This window comes from Sminthopsis crassicaudata, chromosome 4, assembly GCF_048593235.1.
Source record: "Sminthopsis crassicaudata isolate SCR6 chromosome 4, ASM4859323v1, whole genome shotgun sequence".
Lineage (NCBI taxonomy): Eukaryota > Metazoa > Chordata > Mammalia > Dasyuromorphia > Dasyuridae > Sminthopsis > Sminthopsis crassicaudata.
In genome coordinates, this window is record NC_133620.1 from 131,248,034 (window position 1) to 131,266,565 (window position 18,532).

The 18,532-nt window shown below is 35.1% G+C and overlaps 1 protein-coding gene across 2 annotated transcripts in view; it reads left to right on the top strand.

Moving 5' to 3' along the window:
• Positions 1-18,532, top strand: part of PLG (plasminogen) — a 61,269-nt gene that overhangs the window by 5,625 nt on the left and 37,112 nt on the right. Inside the window, exons 2-5 of one of the 2 annotated variants that reach the window (XM_074309383.1) lie at positions 4,371-4,506; positions 13,738-13,844; positions 15,702-15,816; positions 17,628-17,767. In XM_074309383.1, the coding sequence (XP_074165484.1) occupies positions 4,371-4,506; positions 13,738-13,844; positions 15,702-15,816; positions 17,628-17,767 (498 nt within the window). The remainder of the gene's footprint in view (positions 1-4,370; positions 4,507-13,737; positions 13,845-15,701; positions 15,817-17,627; positions 17,768-18,532) is intronic. The other variant, XM_074309384.1, reaches the window with a different exon arrangement.

An 18,532-nucleotide genomic window follows, 5' to 3' on the forward strand; every position in this document is an offset into this window, starting at 1 on the left:
ATGGGGTTTTAATAAAAATCAGACTATTGTTGCTATTTTTTGTTCTTTTTAAATTTTTTTTATTATAGCTTTTTATTGGCAAAACATATACATGGGTAATTTTTCAGCATTGATCCTTCCAAAAACTTCTGTTCCAACTTTGCCCCTCCTTCCATCTACCCCCTCCCCTAAATGGCAGGTAGTCCCATATGTGTTAAATGTTAAAGTGTATGTTAAATACAAAATATGTACACATATTTATAGTTGCATAGACCACAATTTAAAACCTCTGCTCTTGAAAAAAAATTGGAACTCAAAATCTTAAAAATATGGTTGTTGAAAACTATCTTTTATATGTAATTGGAAAAATAAAATATTATTAAGTGAAAAAAATGAGAATTTTTGCTCTAATGGTGGAAGTACCTTGTTTTTTCCTCATACTTTTTAGCTCACTGAATCCCTCACTCTAGTGCTTTGGGAACAAATTATTTTTAATGAAAGCTTTTTATTTTCAAAATATGTGTATAGATAATTTTCAGCATTCACCCTTGCAAAACCTTGTGTTCCAAAATTTTTCCCTCCCTTCTCCCTAACCCTGGCAAATAAACCAATATATGTTAAACATATGCAATTCTTCTATATATATTTCCACAAATATCATGCTGCACAAGAAAAATCAGATCAAAAAGGAAAAAAAGAGAGAAAGGAAAGAAAATGCACAAAAAAGTGAAAATACTGTGTTGTGATCCATATTCAGTTCTCACAGTTCTCTGTCTGGGTGCAGATGGCTCTCTTCATCACAAGACATTGGAACTGGCTTGAATCATCTCATTGTTGAAGAGAGCCAAGGGGAATAAATTATTTAAAGGTTACATCTAGGTCTGCCTAAAGGATCATGTACTCAGATAAAAGGTACTCAGTGTAAACTGTAAATTAGTTATGGGACAGGTATTTTATTCTTATACACACAAAAAATGCTAAACATGAAAGACAGTGAACATTGATAAAATGATTTAAAATAGGAGTCTAACATATCTTCTGTTACAATGCTGGGAATCCAATATAAGATATTATCAAAACATGCAATAGTCTGCAGGTCCTGATGCTGATAGGGTATTTTAGATTTCACCTAGGCTCTCACTGGTCCTCTTCAAAAGCAAAGAATAAACAACAATATTATATTTCTCCAAATCTATATTTGCAGGATAGAAAATCAATCCATACTTTGAGCAAAGCAGAATTGAAATAGCTCAGAAGAAATGCAACATAAACCAAGTTAGAGAAGATGCCCCAAATGTTCATAGGGATATTTGTGGCAGGAGCATCCTAAGCTCATATTGGCCTGATGAGCCACAGTTAGACACATTATAACTCGACTCTAATATTGTGATGTCATTTTGGTTCTCTTTGAAAATGAAGGACACAACCAATTTTCAGCATACTGATCTCTTCCTCTTTTTTGGTGATCATGTTCTATTAAGAAACTCCTATTGTTGTTAATCAGCTTCACTCAGTGAGACCAGTGGGCTCCAAGAAGCTGTAACATTTGGAGCAGCCATCCTCCAGAAAACCATCCAAGCAGATGAACTAAACCAGGTGGAGAATAACTAACAGGTTATCAAATTCATTGGTGAGTTAGGAGAATAACTACCTGAGCATGTGAAGATTTTCTGGGTGGATGAAAACAATTTGCTCCAATGGCCCTAAAGGCACTTGGAGCAGGTTCCGTGGAGAGTACAGAGCTTGGTTAGACATCCATGATATCAAGGTCGTTCACTGAATCCTGGACCATAGCCAGTCATTTTGACTTTTGTTCTGCCACTGTATTTTGATAATTCAGGAAGAGTGAGACTGACAATATGTGCCTTTGCCTTATTTAAATCCAATTCATCTCCAAATCAAGACATCACCTGTGATGTCATTGATTCTTTTTGAAAATGAGGGATGAACAATAACAAGACTGTTCAAACTTACAAGAATTGCCTCCAATCATGGATATGTACACTTGAGATTTATATTCAGGAAAGGAAATGCAGAGGAGAAAAGCAGACTAGAGGCCCAGATGTCTCAGGAAAGCTGTAACCATGATGCTCAGGTGGGAAAGGGCCAGCCTATCCCTCATTCCTCATTGTGAGTCTCCTTTGATGTTACCTGGATGGGTAAAGGAGGATTAAATCTGCCAGAAACTCTTTCTTTTGAACTAGTGCAGCATTTTACCCTCCTGCTACTATCTAAAGATAAAGGAGGAACAAGAGACCACTTAAAGTTTTTTTTGCTTCATTCTGATGGACCAGTCCATTCAGTGTTAGGCTAGTATATGGCCAGAAGTCATGAAGTTCATCACCCTCAAAAATCCAACCACTGAGTCTTCAAAAGTAGCCAGAGGGAGCTCCAAACAGTTGCTAGATTGGCTCCTAAAGTTCAATTGTATCAATATCACTAAGGATGCCTTTGGTGACTTAGCAATAAAAATAATTGTTTAGTGATATTATATAATAAAATCAGGTGAGACATAAAACAGGGAGCCATACCATCACCAAAAGCATTCTCCATGGTCAAGGAAATTAGCATTACAGAGTCCTGGTCAAGGAGGGATTCTTGCGTTTGGTGAGACCTTTTAGAGCAGAGGTGTCAGAATTTAGACTGCATAGCAGCCAAACCAGATTAAAAATGTAATTGGGAAATGTTTAACAAAAAAATGTGTCTTTTTAAAAGTCAGCATGTGGCCAGAAGGTTTCCTTTCTTAGTTTGACAGCACTGTTCTGCATTATCCTGATTGTGCTGATGGTGTCAAACTACAAGAACCTATAGCGTCTCCTGGAAGAGACCTGTAATTACTCAAAGGAGTTTGGTCTATAAATCTGCGCAGAAAAGACTGAGTAGATGAAAAATAACTGTTGTCTAGATTTTGACATGCAGTTGGAGGAATACCTCATTGAGACAGTTCAATAGTTTATGTATATCTAGAACAGACAGAACAGATACACAATAAGGTAGACCTGATAGGTAGCTAGATGGTGCAGTGGATAGAACACTGGGCTTAGAATTAGAAAGGCTCATCTTCCTGAGTTCAAATTTGACCTTAGACTTGTGTTACTCTGAGCAAGACCCTTAACTTTGCTTGCCTCAGTTTCCTCATCTGTAAAATAAGCTGGAGAAAGCAGCAAAGCACTCCCGAGTCTTTTGTCAAGAAAACATCAAATGGGGACATGAAGAGTCAGAAATGATTGAACAACAATGATTTATTTAACAGAGTTTTTATGAGAATCAATTGAGATTAAGTCTGTAAAGAACTTTATAAATAGAGCACCAGCCTTGAATTCAGGAGGACACGAGTTCAAATCTGGTCTCAGACACTTAACACTTCCTAGCTGTGTGACCCTAGGCAAGTCACTTAACCCCAGCCTAAAAAGGAAAAAAAAAAAAAAAAGAAAAAAGAAAAAAAAAAAAAGAACTTTATAAATGCTAGTTTAATTTGATTATTATCCTTATGCCTATTACTGTTAATTGCTTAAGTAGAAAGGTAGCAAGCTTTTAATAGTAGAGATATTAATAAAATTTCACTTCCCTTTCAATATCTTCTTTAGTAATTCTAATGCCCCAAATTTCCTTGATGGGGCAGTCCTTCCACTAAAATAAACAAGGCATCCCTTCCTCTCTCCTCCCACCCCAAGCCATATACATATACATATACATATGCTTATTTTTTGTTAGAAAATTTTGTGAGTTACTCTGGTTGGAAACAATTGACACCTAGTTGTCTTCTAGTGACAAACCTTTCCAAACACACATAGTCTGGTCTTTGGATGACAGTCTATTAGTGGGCCCATATTCAATCAGTCAATAAACATTTATTAAGTATCTATTATGTGCTAGGAAGGGATGCCTCAAGGAATTCATAGTCTAATGAATTAGATGTTTGAAGCTTTCCTGAATTGGTAGGAACTTCCATACCATAGCTTGTGTATTTTTGACAGCCCTCAAAAGTCTTATCCCATTTCCAAACCATAATGGAGCCTCTAAGATTCTAATGAAGATTTAATTCCTTCTCTTCATTCAAATAGTAGCATGTTGCTTTACCAAATTGTTACAATCTATTAGAAGAACTATTTATTTCAGTCAAAAAATTTCTTCACGCTAAGATTTTTTTTTTCTGGATTCACATTAAGCAGCAATTCTATGACGAATTTTTATGTAGCTTCAATGGCTTTCCATTGCTTAAAGAATAACAACCAAATACCTTAACAAAGAGCCTTTTTTTTTTTTTTTAGTACTTTCATGTTTTAACCCCCTATTTCTTTTCCGTACTGTAAATTGCAAAGTATTAATTATTTGAACTGAATGGTATTTGCTATTTCTTTGCATTCTTTTCTCTTTTCTTCCTCATTTAGGACAAGGAGATCTGTTAGAGAACTATGTAAAAACAGAGGGAGCTTCACTTTCTAGTTCCACCAAAAAGCAATTTGAGGCAAATAGCATAGAAGAATGTAAAGCAAAATGTGAAGGGGAAACTGAATTTGTCTGCAGGTAAGTTCACTTGGGCCCCAACTGTGCATGCATTCTGCTGGTTGAGACACTATTTTTGGAACCAAAGCGAAATTTATCCAAACATTTGTTTATCAGCCCAAGGTAGATTTAACTAGAAAAAAGAATATGGTGATATCATATCTGAAGCAAGCAGCATTAGCCTTTTAATTATCCCTATGTGTCTAAAAGCATGCTTAACTTATGTCTACTCCAGAATTTTACTAAGAGCTAATATGGACCCGTGTCCCCATTGCTTACTTATATAGAATAAAGTCCAAACTTATTAGTGGGCATCCTCGAGGTTTTCAGAGCTTGCCTTCTGCCTACTTTTCTAAGCTGATTTTTTTTTACTAATTTTTCTTTTAAATTTCAATAGTACTTTGTATCTCACTCTAGGACTTATCACATTCTACAGTATATATTAGTAGATCATAAACTTCTGCGATCTAGATTTGGGAAGCAATGTAACAAGTCTTAAGAGTTTGGAAAATCTGTTCAAGCCCTGCTTCTGGCACATCCTAGATGTATGTGACATCTTTTTAGAAGGCCATGAAGCATTCTGATACTAAAAATTATGGACAGATTGAATTTACATCCTTAGAGTGAATGAATATGAAATCTTAGTCCCAGGACTACCCCTAAAAAATCCTTATAGTACCTAGACACATAAATTATTTGATAAATGCTTGACCTAATAAATGAATTGATTTCTATGAGAATATCTCTAAAGTATTTGTATTGGCCTATTTCATAAACCAGAGTTAAAGCTAATAACATTATGACCAAAAATGCAGAATTGGACAGAAAGTTGATTTTATAAAAGCAACTCTAAAAATGTCATCCATCAATATTTTAGTAGACACGATCTTTATCAATTCACTTGAAAAATATAGATCTCTTTCCCTTCATTCCCTTTTCCTTCTCATCTCCTTCTTTCTCTTTCATTGTCTCTTCTTTTCTTTCTCTTTCCTTCTCCTTTTCTCTTCTGTCTGTCTGTCTCTCCTCTCCAACCACCCTGAACACATGTTCCAGGCAAATTCTAGCTTACCATAAATAGGCAAATGGAACACAAAATTGGTCAATTTACCAAAACAGCTTCTATGCAGAGAGTTAACTTTTAAAGATTGAGTTATGAACATCCATGCAGGCATATGTAAGAAGGATTCAAATGAATTGTTTTATCCAAAGGTAAATGTCCAGAAGTCAGGCTTACCTGTTCTTGTGATGTCAGAGAGAGCTAGTGGTGGCTCATCAGTGATACTGAGGCAGAGCTTCAATCTGCTGTTGACTATCCAGTCTGTGAGCCCAAAAAAGAGAAGGAGAAAATTCATACATTCACTCTGGCTGCTGTTGTGGTGTGGAGAGGGGGAAAGAAAAAGGAGAAGGGAAACAGAGGAGAGAAAAAGTCCAAGTAGAGAAATGAGTGCTGTCTCCTATCTCCCTCAGCAAGGAGAGAGGAGGAATTAACAACAGTTATTGGCTAGTTTCTGTGTCTACAGATGTGCTCTAATTTCTGAATAATGCTGCAGAAGTCAAAGTCACATGTCACCATCACTACTAACAAGCATTTATTGAGTGCCAAACTATACCAGATATAGTGTCATGCATTAGGGATACAAAAGCAAAATTTAAACAGTTCTTCCCTTTAAAGAGTTTATATTCTCAAGGCCAGCTAGGGAAAATAGCATCATCTATATTCTAAAATTTATTCCAGATGAGTTTAGCTCAGTTCCCAAGAAATGACATGATAACAATTTAGATATGGCAAAGGACCTTAGATAACCTACATGAGGTTTCTGGGATTTGTGAGAAGTTGTGCTGGGCTAAAAGTAAGGAGAACTCAGGTTCAGGCTCATCCAGTGACTCACTATGAGATCTTGGGCATGTCCCTTCCCCCTTACTATGGCCTCCATTTTCTCTTTCTATAAAATGGGAAACTGAACTAACATGATGTCTAAAGACTCTTCCAGTCTAACATTCTTCCTTCAAAGGTCATCTTTCTGCCAGTTTCTGACAGAAGTCCTTCTAGAAAATATTCATGCTTTGCTTCTAATATAATTTCTCTATGTGCTTTTCAGTTCAAATTCAGATTGAAAAATGATATTCTTAATTTAGTGCCAGATTTAGTCCAAGTAATGAGGTCAATGATAAATCAGAAAGAACTGGATATCAAATAAAAAATTGTTTCCTTCATTTAGCTTTATTGCCCTCAGTTTCCTCTTTCTAAGAGTGATCTCTGGGCAAGGATGGTAATTATATGTGCTTTATTAACCAATTGGGATGCATCTGGGATTTCATATTATGATGATAGTCACCCTAACTTTAATACCTAAGTGAATCTTCTTTCCAAAACTTTCCTTTTGAAACAAGTGGAATGTAAAAAGTATTAATAATTCCAACAATACTTCAACACTGGACTTACGAGTCAGAATATATGACATCATGCCAAAATTTTCCACTCAGTATCTATGACATCTTTTCATAAGTAAAATTAATGTGAAATTAAGTGACTGTAAGGTAAAATTTGAGCTCAGGTCTTTTTTACTTTGGCATTTTACTCAATAGGCTGATCAAAACATAGTATATAGATTCCTGAACTTTAAGTCTAGAAGAATTATTTTCAAATTCAGATATTTACTTAGCAGTATGAGCGTAGGCAAGTCATTTTACCTCCATAAAATGTGAGGCTCAAATGAGAGAATAATATGTACATATGTTCGGTAAATCTTAAAGCTCTATATAAATGTCACAGAGCATTTTAATTATATGTCCACCAGCAAGATTTAATAGATGTGCACATAAAATATGTAGAAGTATAGTTTGGATACTGTGCAGCTGAATGGACTTCCTTAAGCCATAATGTTCAATGTATATATTGAAGATAGAGGATATGCATGTTGCAGACATGTATTATTGCTATTTGAAAAAAAATTCTCTAATAGCCGTGGTGTCATTTTTACTCCTCAACAAGGTTATGAGAAGATGAATGGAACATTAGTATCATATAGCAATCTTTAATGCCCTGGAGATTAGTGTAATTCTACATGAGTCTAGCTTTTATATTTCATTATTAGTTAGCTTTCTGGTGAAAATTAAGTTCACTACAAAGTTATTCTAACTTTTCTCATTTCCTTCATTTGCTTATTTGCTTATTAATTTTTAACATTCTTTTAAAGTTCCAAATTCTTTTCCTTCTACCCTCTTTGCTTCCACAAGCAGGCAAGCAATATGATATTTTATTCATGTGAAATTATGCAAAGCACATTTCCATATTAACCATAAAACAAAAAAAGAAAGAAAGAAAGAGAGAAAATTATGCTTTAATTTGCACATGGAGTTCAACAGTTCTCTTTCTGTATGTGGACAGTATTTTTTCAATATGAATCTTTTGAAATTGTCTTGCATCATTGTATTGATTAGTGTGGCCAAGTCTTACACAGATGATAATTATTACAACATTGCTGGTGCTATGTATAATGTTCTCCTGCTTCTTCTTGTTTCACTTTGCATCAGTTCACATAGGTCTTCCCATGATTTTTTCTGAAATCAACCCCTCATAATTTCTTATATGATAAAAGCATTTTATCATAATCATATGCCAATCATTTGGTGGGCTTTTTTTCTTGCCATGGACAACTGCTTTATTTATGCTCTTGATCCTGTTCCTTTAATTATCTCTAGTAGCTTTTACTTTCAATCACTTTCTCCCTTTTTTCCTCATCTTCCCATTCTCCTTATCCCTGCTGTCCAAATTATGCCCAGATTTCTCCCATCCTTAAAATAGCTCTTCTTGACTCTGCCATTCCTGCAATATGTTTTCCACATCTCTCTTTTTTTTTCACGCTTAAATCCTAAAAAGCACTGTCTACCCAAATGGAGTCACAATGTCCTTGAAAACTGACTAACCAAGAACTTTATATTTACTTATTTGGGTACATTATTCCTCTCTTTCAAATAGAATACAGTCTCTTTAAAGATAAGTGCCTTATCATCTATAACAATTCAGAATGAGTCGGATGACTGAATTCAGAATATTTGTTAATGGTACGATATCAGTGTAGCTGGAGGTGTCCAGGAGAATACTGTTCCTAGCCCTACATTGTGTAATATTTTTTATCAGTGATTTGAATAAAGGCACAGATGGCACAAATTTCACATTTATACTTGAGAAAATTGGGAGGGCTAGCTAGTACAGTAGATGATAGACTCAGGACTCGAAAAACTTGACAGACTCAAGTACATTAACCTGAACCTAATCAGACACATAGGAATAAATGTCAAATCTTATTTGGGTATAAAGCATAATTTTGAAAAGTATAAGATGGAGGAAGATAAGTCATGCTTCCATAAAAATTATTCTGAAAATGATCTGGGGAGAGAGAGGGTAGTTGACTTTAAATTCAATTTGAGTCTGTGGATTTGTGAGGTTAACTAGAAAAGTGAGCACAATGTTGGGTTCTGTTAAGAAAGGTTTCAATTTCAGGAATAGAAACACGACAGTCCTATTGAACTGTGCTTTATTCAGCCTTTGTATGGACAATTGAGTTCAGTCTGGGGTTTATAGTTTAAGGAAGACAAACTTAAGGGGCCTTAAGCCTGTGCCGTCTGAGGCTTGGCTCAAAGACGTAGACATAATTTTCTTGGAAAAGTGGCCATGACTGCTCTCCATGTATTTGAAAGACTTTTATGTAGAGGAGGGATCAGATGTATTCTATCTGACCTCAAGGGCAGAATAGAAACAGTGGGTGGAAGTATCAAAAACCTGTCTAAAAGTAGAACAGGATGCTTTGAAGGGTAAAATCTCTCCTTGGAGGAATTTAAACAGAGACTGGATTTCTTGTATGTCAGACATAATTCCTTTTATAGAGATTGAATTAGATGGCTGCCAAGATACCAACTCTTAAATTCTGTGATTATGATCCTGTAATGTCTGGCACATAATGGACACTTTAAAAATGCTTATTGATATAAATCAAATGCTCAATAGTCTTTGGCAGAGAATCTATTTCAATCAACACATGGTACCATTTGAGTCATTGTAAATTACTCCCCCATCTCTGAGTCATTTTTATTGTGTATACAGAGAGGTGTATGGGAAAGTAGAAGGATTTCAAAGCTTACAGTCAGAAGGTTTGACTTTATGTCCTTACTCTAATACTCACTAGCTACATCATCCTGGAAAAGTAGTTTCCTTTCTCAGCCTCAGTCTTTTCATCTGTAAAATAGAGATATCAATATTTGGACTCTCTAGATACTCAACATATTTGTGATGTAGACAGACAACACTTTGTAAAACAAAGTACAAATATGAGATATTCTTGTATCAGCTCTACTGCCAGCTTTGTGATGATCTTGATGTTCTATATCCAGATGGTGACACAGTGGATAGAGATAGAGGATTGTTGTTCAGTCATTTTTCAGTTGTGTCTGACACATTTAAGGGTTGTTTTTTTTTGGGGGGGGAAAGATATTGGAATAGTTTTCCATTTTCTTCTCTAAACTATTTTACAAATGAGGAAACAGAGTCAGAGTTAAATGACTTGCTCAGGATCACACAGATATTGTCTAAAGTCAGATTTGAATTTGGGAAGATGAGTCACAAATCCAGCCTCAGACACGTACTAACTATGTGACTCTGGACAAATTAATTTTAATTTGTCTCAGTTTTATTTAAAATAGGGATAGTTCCCTATTTTATAGGGAGCTCCTTCTTTCTAAGGTTTCCATGAAGATTAAATGAGGTAACAAAGTCCTTAGCATATTATTACATGAATATTTTAAAAAATGAGATAACAATTGTAAAGTACACAGAACAGTACATGACACATAGTAAGCACTATATAAATGTAAGTCCTTACTATTATTATAATTATTAGCAGTAGTAGTAGTAGTGATATTATGACCACATTCTAGGAAATGTGGTAAAAAGTTGTACATTTTGATTTCTATTAATTATAATGAATTAAAGAGATTTTTAAAAGATTAAAGATTATTATAGATTAATTGTCTTATTAAAGAGAATTGTCATAATTTAACAACTTCATGAGGCTACATAGATTGGTGTTTCTTAGTTTTTTCATTTGCTACTTCTAAATTTGTTATATTACATCTTTAGAAGACACAGGTAAACTTTCCTTTTTCTACTGGCCATTTCTGGCAAGTAAGGAGATTGTTTTACATTAGAAAGTTAAGGCCTCAGATATTACTAGCTGTGTGATTCCAGTCAAATCATTTAACCTTATTTGCCTTAGTTTCCTTATGTGTAAAATGGCAAACCACTCTAGTATCTTTGCCAAGAAAACCCCAACTTGTATATGAGAGAGGGTTGTAGACCTTTGAAATAAGTTTATTTCATTAAATAATGAAGAGGAAAGAGAGAGAGAAGAAAAACAGGTGTATAAAACATCAGATAGTGTAGGACTCAAGCTAAAATTATTGGGAAGTTCTACCATCTATGACACACTAGTGTGGGACGTGCTGGTGTGTCCTGGCATTAGCTACAGAACATCAGTTTAGATCATGAGTCATTCTTCAGGATCTCTGACAAACAATAACACAATTTATGAGATGCCTCTGTTTGGAACTTCATTCCAATTCAGGATGTCTTCCAGGAGAAAGACTGTTCTATGAGTGAAACACAGTCTTGGTAATTAGATGCTAAAACCCAGACCCACCCTGGGATGGAAATCCCAAGCGAGCCAAAAACCTCAGGAGGACACAAATGGAGGCAGTGGGGTAGAAAGGGATGGGACCAAACAGGGCCAATAAGGGAGAGTGGAAACCTGCCAGCTACGTGGGCTGGCTGATAAGTATTTTCAACTGAACAAGCAAGGCTATGTACTAGAGGCAAACAATGAGATGGAAGTTGGGGGTTTGAGCTATCAGAGTTAGAAGTCAGATTCAAGAGAGAAGTCTGGAATAGCAGATCTGAGTGAGCTAGACTAATTGCTTTAAGTTTCTTTCCCATAAGAGGTTTTGGTAGATCTGATTAAGTTTATCTGGAAGCAAATACCTTACAATTATATTCTTCTAGGCTTTGTTACCTAGCCCAAGACCTGGTATATTCAAGGTAGTATAAAATTATCAGTCCACCATCTCTGCTGGTCAAAATTCCTATATTGGGAATTAATGAGTTAAATGGGATCATAGATCACAGATTCAGAACTACAAAAGATTCTAGAAACTTTCTAGTTTAACACTTATTTAGTGTATGAGGAAATTGAGATCTAGAGAGTTTAAGTATCACTTGAACTTGGCCCTCTGACTCCAAATGCAATACTTTTCCCCCTGTGACACTACATCTTCATGGTGCCTCAGCAAAATTTAGGGAAATCCACATGCTGAGTCTTCCTGACCCGAGGTCTAACCCTCTGGCTATTGGGCCATTGCTGTCCATCCTAGAAAACTGGCTGCTATTTTAGTGTATTTCTTTAAAAGGGGGGACATTGTTATTGGCATTAGTGAAAGCACTTTACACTAGTATGTTTATAGAATTATGAAGTATCTCAAGTTCCTTGAGATTTGTCTGCTTTCTCATATATGTTTAGTCGTCTTTCTCCCCCAAAGCAGAGAAAAAAGAACAACAGAGAGCCAGCAGAGAGCTGATAGAATGGCAAGTTTTTAGAATTTCCTTTGGTGTATATTTCTGTCTGGCAACGAGGTAGAGTGGTAGATTCTGTAGTGAGCTTAGAATCAGGAAGATTACTCTTCCCAAGTTCAAGTTTAGCCTCAGGCAAGTGCCTGACTTTTAAATCTCTAGCTGTGTGATTCTGGGCAAGCCACTTAATCCTTTTTGCCTTAGTTTCCTTATCTGTAAAGGGAGTTGGAGAAGGAAATGGCAAACCACTCTACTCTCTCTACCAAGAAAACCCAAAGGGGGTCATAAGAGTTATTCACAACTGAAATATCTGAAAACAACAATAATAGATTTAATGGGCATCCTTGCTTTGCTTTTTATAATATTGGAAAGGTCTATAGTTTGTTCTCATTATATAGATTTTGATTCTTCATTTTATATAGATAGTACTACAGAAATTCAGGGGAGTAAGAGATCATAGAAAGCTAGGGTAGTTGGGGGGGGAACCTCTGAAAAAGGTAGATCTTAAAGGGGGATAAGTGGATAGGTGAAAAGTCAATCCAGGCAGGGAAAAGAGCATGATCGGAGTTGGAACAAGGAACTGAGGGAATTAAGGAATAGATTCATTTGATTGAAGCAGAAGATATGGATATATATATATATATATATATATATATATATATATATATATATATATATATATATATATATATACTCGTGTATGTGTGAATAGCTGGAGAAAAAGTTAGAAAAAATGATATGGAGATTCTTGATTGCCCAGCAAAGGGTTTTTTATTTTTATTATGCAACTAATTTTTAAAGAGTCATTCAAGGTATTGGACTAGAAGAATGGCACGTACCACAGAAGACTGATCTGGCAGTGATACCTTGGGTATATTGGAAAGGTGAGATGAGAGAGACAGAGAATAATAGGAGGGATGATCAATTCAGAGAGGAAGTAATTAGCCATCTATCTTTTCATTACAATGTTAAACCCATAGATATTAATCTGTAGTGGTTTTATATCAATGTGTGTTATGAGCAAATAATTTGAAACCAAAAGATATAGAATATTAAGGAGAAAGCTCATGAATAAAAATTTCTTTATTTCCTAACATTTTGATTTTGATTCAAGTAAACAAATATTCAATACAAGGACAGCTGTTTAAGACACTATACAAGGTGTTTGGATTTTAAAAGTAAAAATGAACTGCAGTATTCTAGGCCATGTTTACTTTTACCTAAAATGTATATAGGACAAAAGGCTCAAGAGTTCCCACAATTTATTGCAAATTATAGAGATTTTCAATTTTTGTTATGTATCTTTATATCATTGTGTTTATTAGTCAAGGTTCTCCATATCCCATTTTAAATATTTATCTCTTGCTATCCACACATACACATCTATATATGTGCAAATATATGTACACATGTACAAACATGTATATGTGCATATAAATATGCACGCATATATAATTATATATAGCATGCAATTATAATAGTATAGGTGTATATGTTTTAAGTGTACACACATGCATTTCCCACATGTATGTGTGTGTATATACATATAGTCATGTGTTTCAGGCTTGTGAATAAGTATTTATATTAATTAAGGTGTGGGGGGGAAATCTCTCATCTTTCATTCATTTTTGCAGGTCCTTTGAATATTACAACAAAGAACAGAAGTGTATGATCATGGCTGAAAACAGCAAAACTTCTTTGATTGTGAGGTGGAGAGATGTGGTTTTATTTGAAAAGAAAGGTATGCATGTCTTCTTGTTCATCTTCCTTTTTAAGAGGAAGCCATATACAACTTTTTAATGCTTCTTCTTTCCTAAAGAGATGAGGATAGATCAAATAATGAGGGGTTACTTTGTTTTGGTAATAGAGTGACCAAAATGGTAAGTTCTTTCTGTGCTAGATAAAAGGATCGCTAACATTTGCATGGAGGGGGACTGACTGTACTTCTTGGTTTCCAATTTCAGAATATGACTGAAGGGTTATTAAAATATTATGGGATACAAATGCCTTCTGCTAGTATGTATATATCTATAGCTTTCTGTATCAGTATTCTTATCTTTGTTTTTCTATGCGTGTGTATATATATACATATAAATGTATGAATCTACCTGATATATGTATTGATGCATCTATATATGTATATGCCTATCTATCCATCCATCTACCTATCTATTCATCTATCTATATTTTAGATTAGGGAGATTTTAGTTCTTTCTGAAAGTATTATATTATAGACAAATCCTTCTTACATTTTTTTTTCTTTTCTGGCAACATATAATATTTTCCTCAGACTTTTAATTAATTTCCCTCTTATTGGTGTATTAAATTCTGAATTTTCACATTTTCATTTTCCACAGTTGGCATTTGTTCCTTAGAAACTTTTAATATATCATTATTATATGAAGTGACATTATCTCAGAAAAGCAAATTCCTATAGGAGGATGGGATACTTAGCATTGTTTCAGTTAGAAGACACACAACAGAGTTTGGCTATATATAGGAAATGCTGTTTTTTGTTTTTGTTTTTGTTAAGGTGTTAATGAATGCTAAGCTTTAGAATAATTTTTGGGATAAAGCTAATTACAATTAACAATGTCCTAGAAAAGGAAGGATGCCTGCATTAGAAAACTCCATTGTGACAAAATAGGTGTTTTTTTTGTTGATATTAAAGTAGATGAAGTATATCCTATTTGGTTTTACTTAAATTATACCTTGTTACAATAGGTGATTTCCTATTTTGGGGTTCCATGAAACTTCATATAATATACTACAGAGATCCCTACTTCAACTCTACTCCTTTCCCCAATATGAAAAACAGAGGTTTTTGCAGTATTTTTCCAGAATAAGAGAAAAAGGGCAAAACTGTATGGATACACCTTTTTTTTCCACATTGGAAAAAAGTTCAACTTTTCTTCTCTGCCTCTGCTAGAGGGTACCCTTGCCCATGAAACATTTGATCCTCACTTTTTAAGCATAAATATAACTTCACACTAAAATTTGTGCCGTTTGAACACCTATTTGCTCACTGAGACAGGTCAGATTATTTCACTTCTCTGGATTTCAATTTTGTTTAAAGTCCCTTCTAGCTTTGGATCTATGATCCCATAGGTTTCACTACGCATGGAATAGAGACAGTATGAAGAATTCACCCTCCCAAATTCTAACATTTTGACATATCATTTAAGACAAAATGAATAATGTAAGATCGGTCTTGGGATTAGAGTTCAGAAGGTAGTTGCCTGGAAAGTGATCAAAAAGACCAAAAATACACAAAGGCTTCCTTTAGATACCCCTATCAAAAGTGAGAGTTAGAATATGGCCTTTCCAATATTTGCTTTTTTCGTTATAGAACCCTGAAACACTTCAACATGTTTGGCCAGGATTTCCTCATGGAAAGAAATCACTGACAAATCACAGTCCTATATGATTGGGTGTTTCAGCCACTGGAGATGAAAGAAATTCTTTTTCCAGGGGTCTGGCAGTAGCAGCTATCTAAAATGTCATTTCTTTCTGCTGTTTGATAGCCTGTTAGTAGTGTATAATTAAGCAGGAAGCTCAGATTTGTCTGTTATGTAACAGATTGATGGGAATTTTTCAGTGTATCTTTCAGAATGCAAGACTGGAAATGGAAAAAACTATAGAGGAACTTTATCTACAACTAAAAATGGTATTACCTGCCAGAAATGGAGTGATACTAGTCCTCATATACCCAAGTAAGTTTTTTCCCCCTATCACTGTTCACATGCTATATGCAGGATGATTATAGTTATGCCCTCAAACAAATCAGATATGTGAATAGAAACTAGTAACTTGGTGCTCATTATAGTTGATGATTATTGAATGAACCAAATATTTAGAATACAGTACCAAAGTGGGAGCTGCCAAAGTCAACTTGTGACTAATTTAATAGGGAGCCATGGTTTTGGAGTCAGAAATACTTAAATTCAAATCCGACCTCAGATGCTTACTAACCATTCCAGCAGTAGCAATTCACTTAACCTCCGTTTATTTAATCTGTTGGAGAAGGAAATGATAAATACATGCTAATATTTATTACTGCTGCTGCTACAGCTACTTCTACTACTCCTACTATTATTGTTATTGCTGCCACTACTACTACCACTGCTACTGCTACTGCTGCTACTGCTACTCCTGCTTCTGCTACTGCTACTACTAACTACTACAGCTACTACTTCTACTTCTACTACTACTAGGACTACTTCTACTGTTACTACTACTACTACTACTACTACTACTATTATTGCTACTACTACTACTACAGCTATTACTGCTGCTACTACTACTACTACTACTATTACTACTGTTACTGCTACTACTACTACTAACTACTACAACTCCTACTACTATTAACTACTACAGCTCCTACTTCTACTACTACTACTACTGTTGCTACTGCTACTCCTGCTTTTGCTACTGCTACTACAGCTATTACTGCCACTATAGCTACTATTACTCCTGTTACAACTGCTACTGCTACTACTACTAACTACTACAGCTACTACTGCTATTGCTACTACTGCTGCTATTGCTGCTGCTGCTACTACTACTAACTACTATGGCTACTACTGCTACTGCTACTACTACTACTATTGCTGTACTGCTACTGCTACTGCTACTGCTACTGCTACTACTACTACTGTTACTACTTACTACTAACTACTACAGCTACTACTTCTATTGCTCTACTACTTACTACTACAGCTACTACTTCTATTGCTGCTGCTACTACTATTATTACTGCTACTGTTACTGCTGCTATTACTACTGCTACAAAATGGAGATGAGACCTATATTTCCTGGCTTAGGAGGGTATAAGAGGAAAACAGCCTGTGAAACTTAAAGCACAATATAAATAAGTTATTATCATTCTACAAATGTAGATTATTTTATTCCCTATGTATTTGATATCCAAAAATCTAAATGTCTGATGAGATTTGTCTGTTTTTATGGCTTTAAAGAAATCTATTCATTATTTGAATATAGGGATGGGGTCCTGGAACTGGACATGTGATTTTTTTGTATAATAATAATAATGATACTGATGATAATAAATCTTAGCATTTATACATCACCTGTATGTGCCTGGTCATCATGCTAAGAGATTTATAAATATCACTTCATTTATCCTTACAACAATTCTGAGAAGCAGATAGTATTATTATCCCCATTTTATTGTTGAAGAAACTGAGGCCAACAGATACTATGCAAGTTGCACAGGGCCACATATGTAGGTCAAATTTAAATTCAAGTCTTCCTGATTCCAGATCCAGCAACTCTATCCAATGACCCACCTAAAATAGTTCTAACGAAATAAATCAGTATTTTCTCGATTGATAGTCTTGGAATATTGTCAGGGACAGTTTGGTTAGATGACTTAATTAGCTACCATATAATCTTCATATATTAGTCTTGGGACTTGAACCCAGATCTCTATGTATCTATGCTGTGGCTCTCTCCCAATTAAGTATTGGTTTTCAATTAAAACATTTTTCCCTTTCCACAGTTATTCACCAAGCAAATATCCAGAAGAAGGACTGGAGAAAAACTACTGCAGAAATCCTGACAATGATGTTAAGGGACCTTGGTGCTACACCACAGATCCAAATACCAGATATGAATATTGTGATGTTCCTGAATGTGAAGGTTGACCTGTCCTCCCTCCTTCCCTCCCTCCCTTTTTCCTCTCTCCCTCCTCCCTCTTTCCTCTTTTCCTTCCTTCCTTCCTTCCTTCCTTCCTTCCTTCCTTCCTTCCTTCCTTCCTTCCTTCCTTCCTTCCTTCCTTCCTTCCTTCCTTCCTTCCTTCCTTCCTTCCTTCCTTCCTTCCTTCCTTCCTTCCTTCCTTCCTTCCTTCCTTCCTTTCCTTCCTTCCTCCTTCCTTTCTTTCCTTCCTTCCTTCCTCTCTTTCCTTTCACTCTTTCCTTCTTTCTTTGATGAAACAAGGAACACAGACTACTGGATCTCAAAAAGATATTGGAAGTAGATTCAGAGAACCCACTGTTAAATTCTCAGTGTTAGAATTTATACCTTGTTAATTTACAAGGCTACAATTCAGTGTTTGAGTTACTGTTTTATTGTTTTTCTAGACTTAAGAAAGTGTTAATAATTCAGATTAAATTAAAAGTATGTTGCTTATACCTTTTATTTTTTCAGAAGAGCCAGCTATTAAACATTTATCCCTCTACTCTTGTATTCATTAAGAAATTTCTTGATTGAGCTTGACTTTAAGAGAGGAGCTAGAAACTAAAACACTCTGTGTTCTTAGTTCTAACTTTGAATTATCTATAGTCACAAAATTGGAGAGATTAGAATTGTATTAGGAAATCTCTGATCTTTTATTAATCCTTCTTTGATGAAACTTGTCTAAAAAGTTGGTATGAAAAAGCAGCACCCTGCTATTTCTAATCCTTC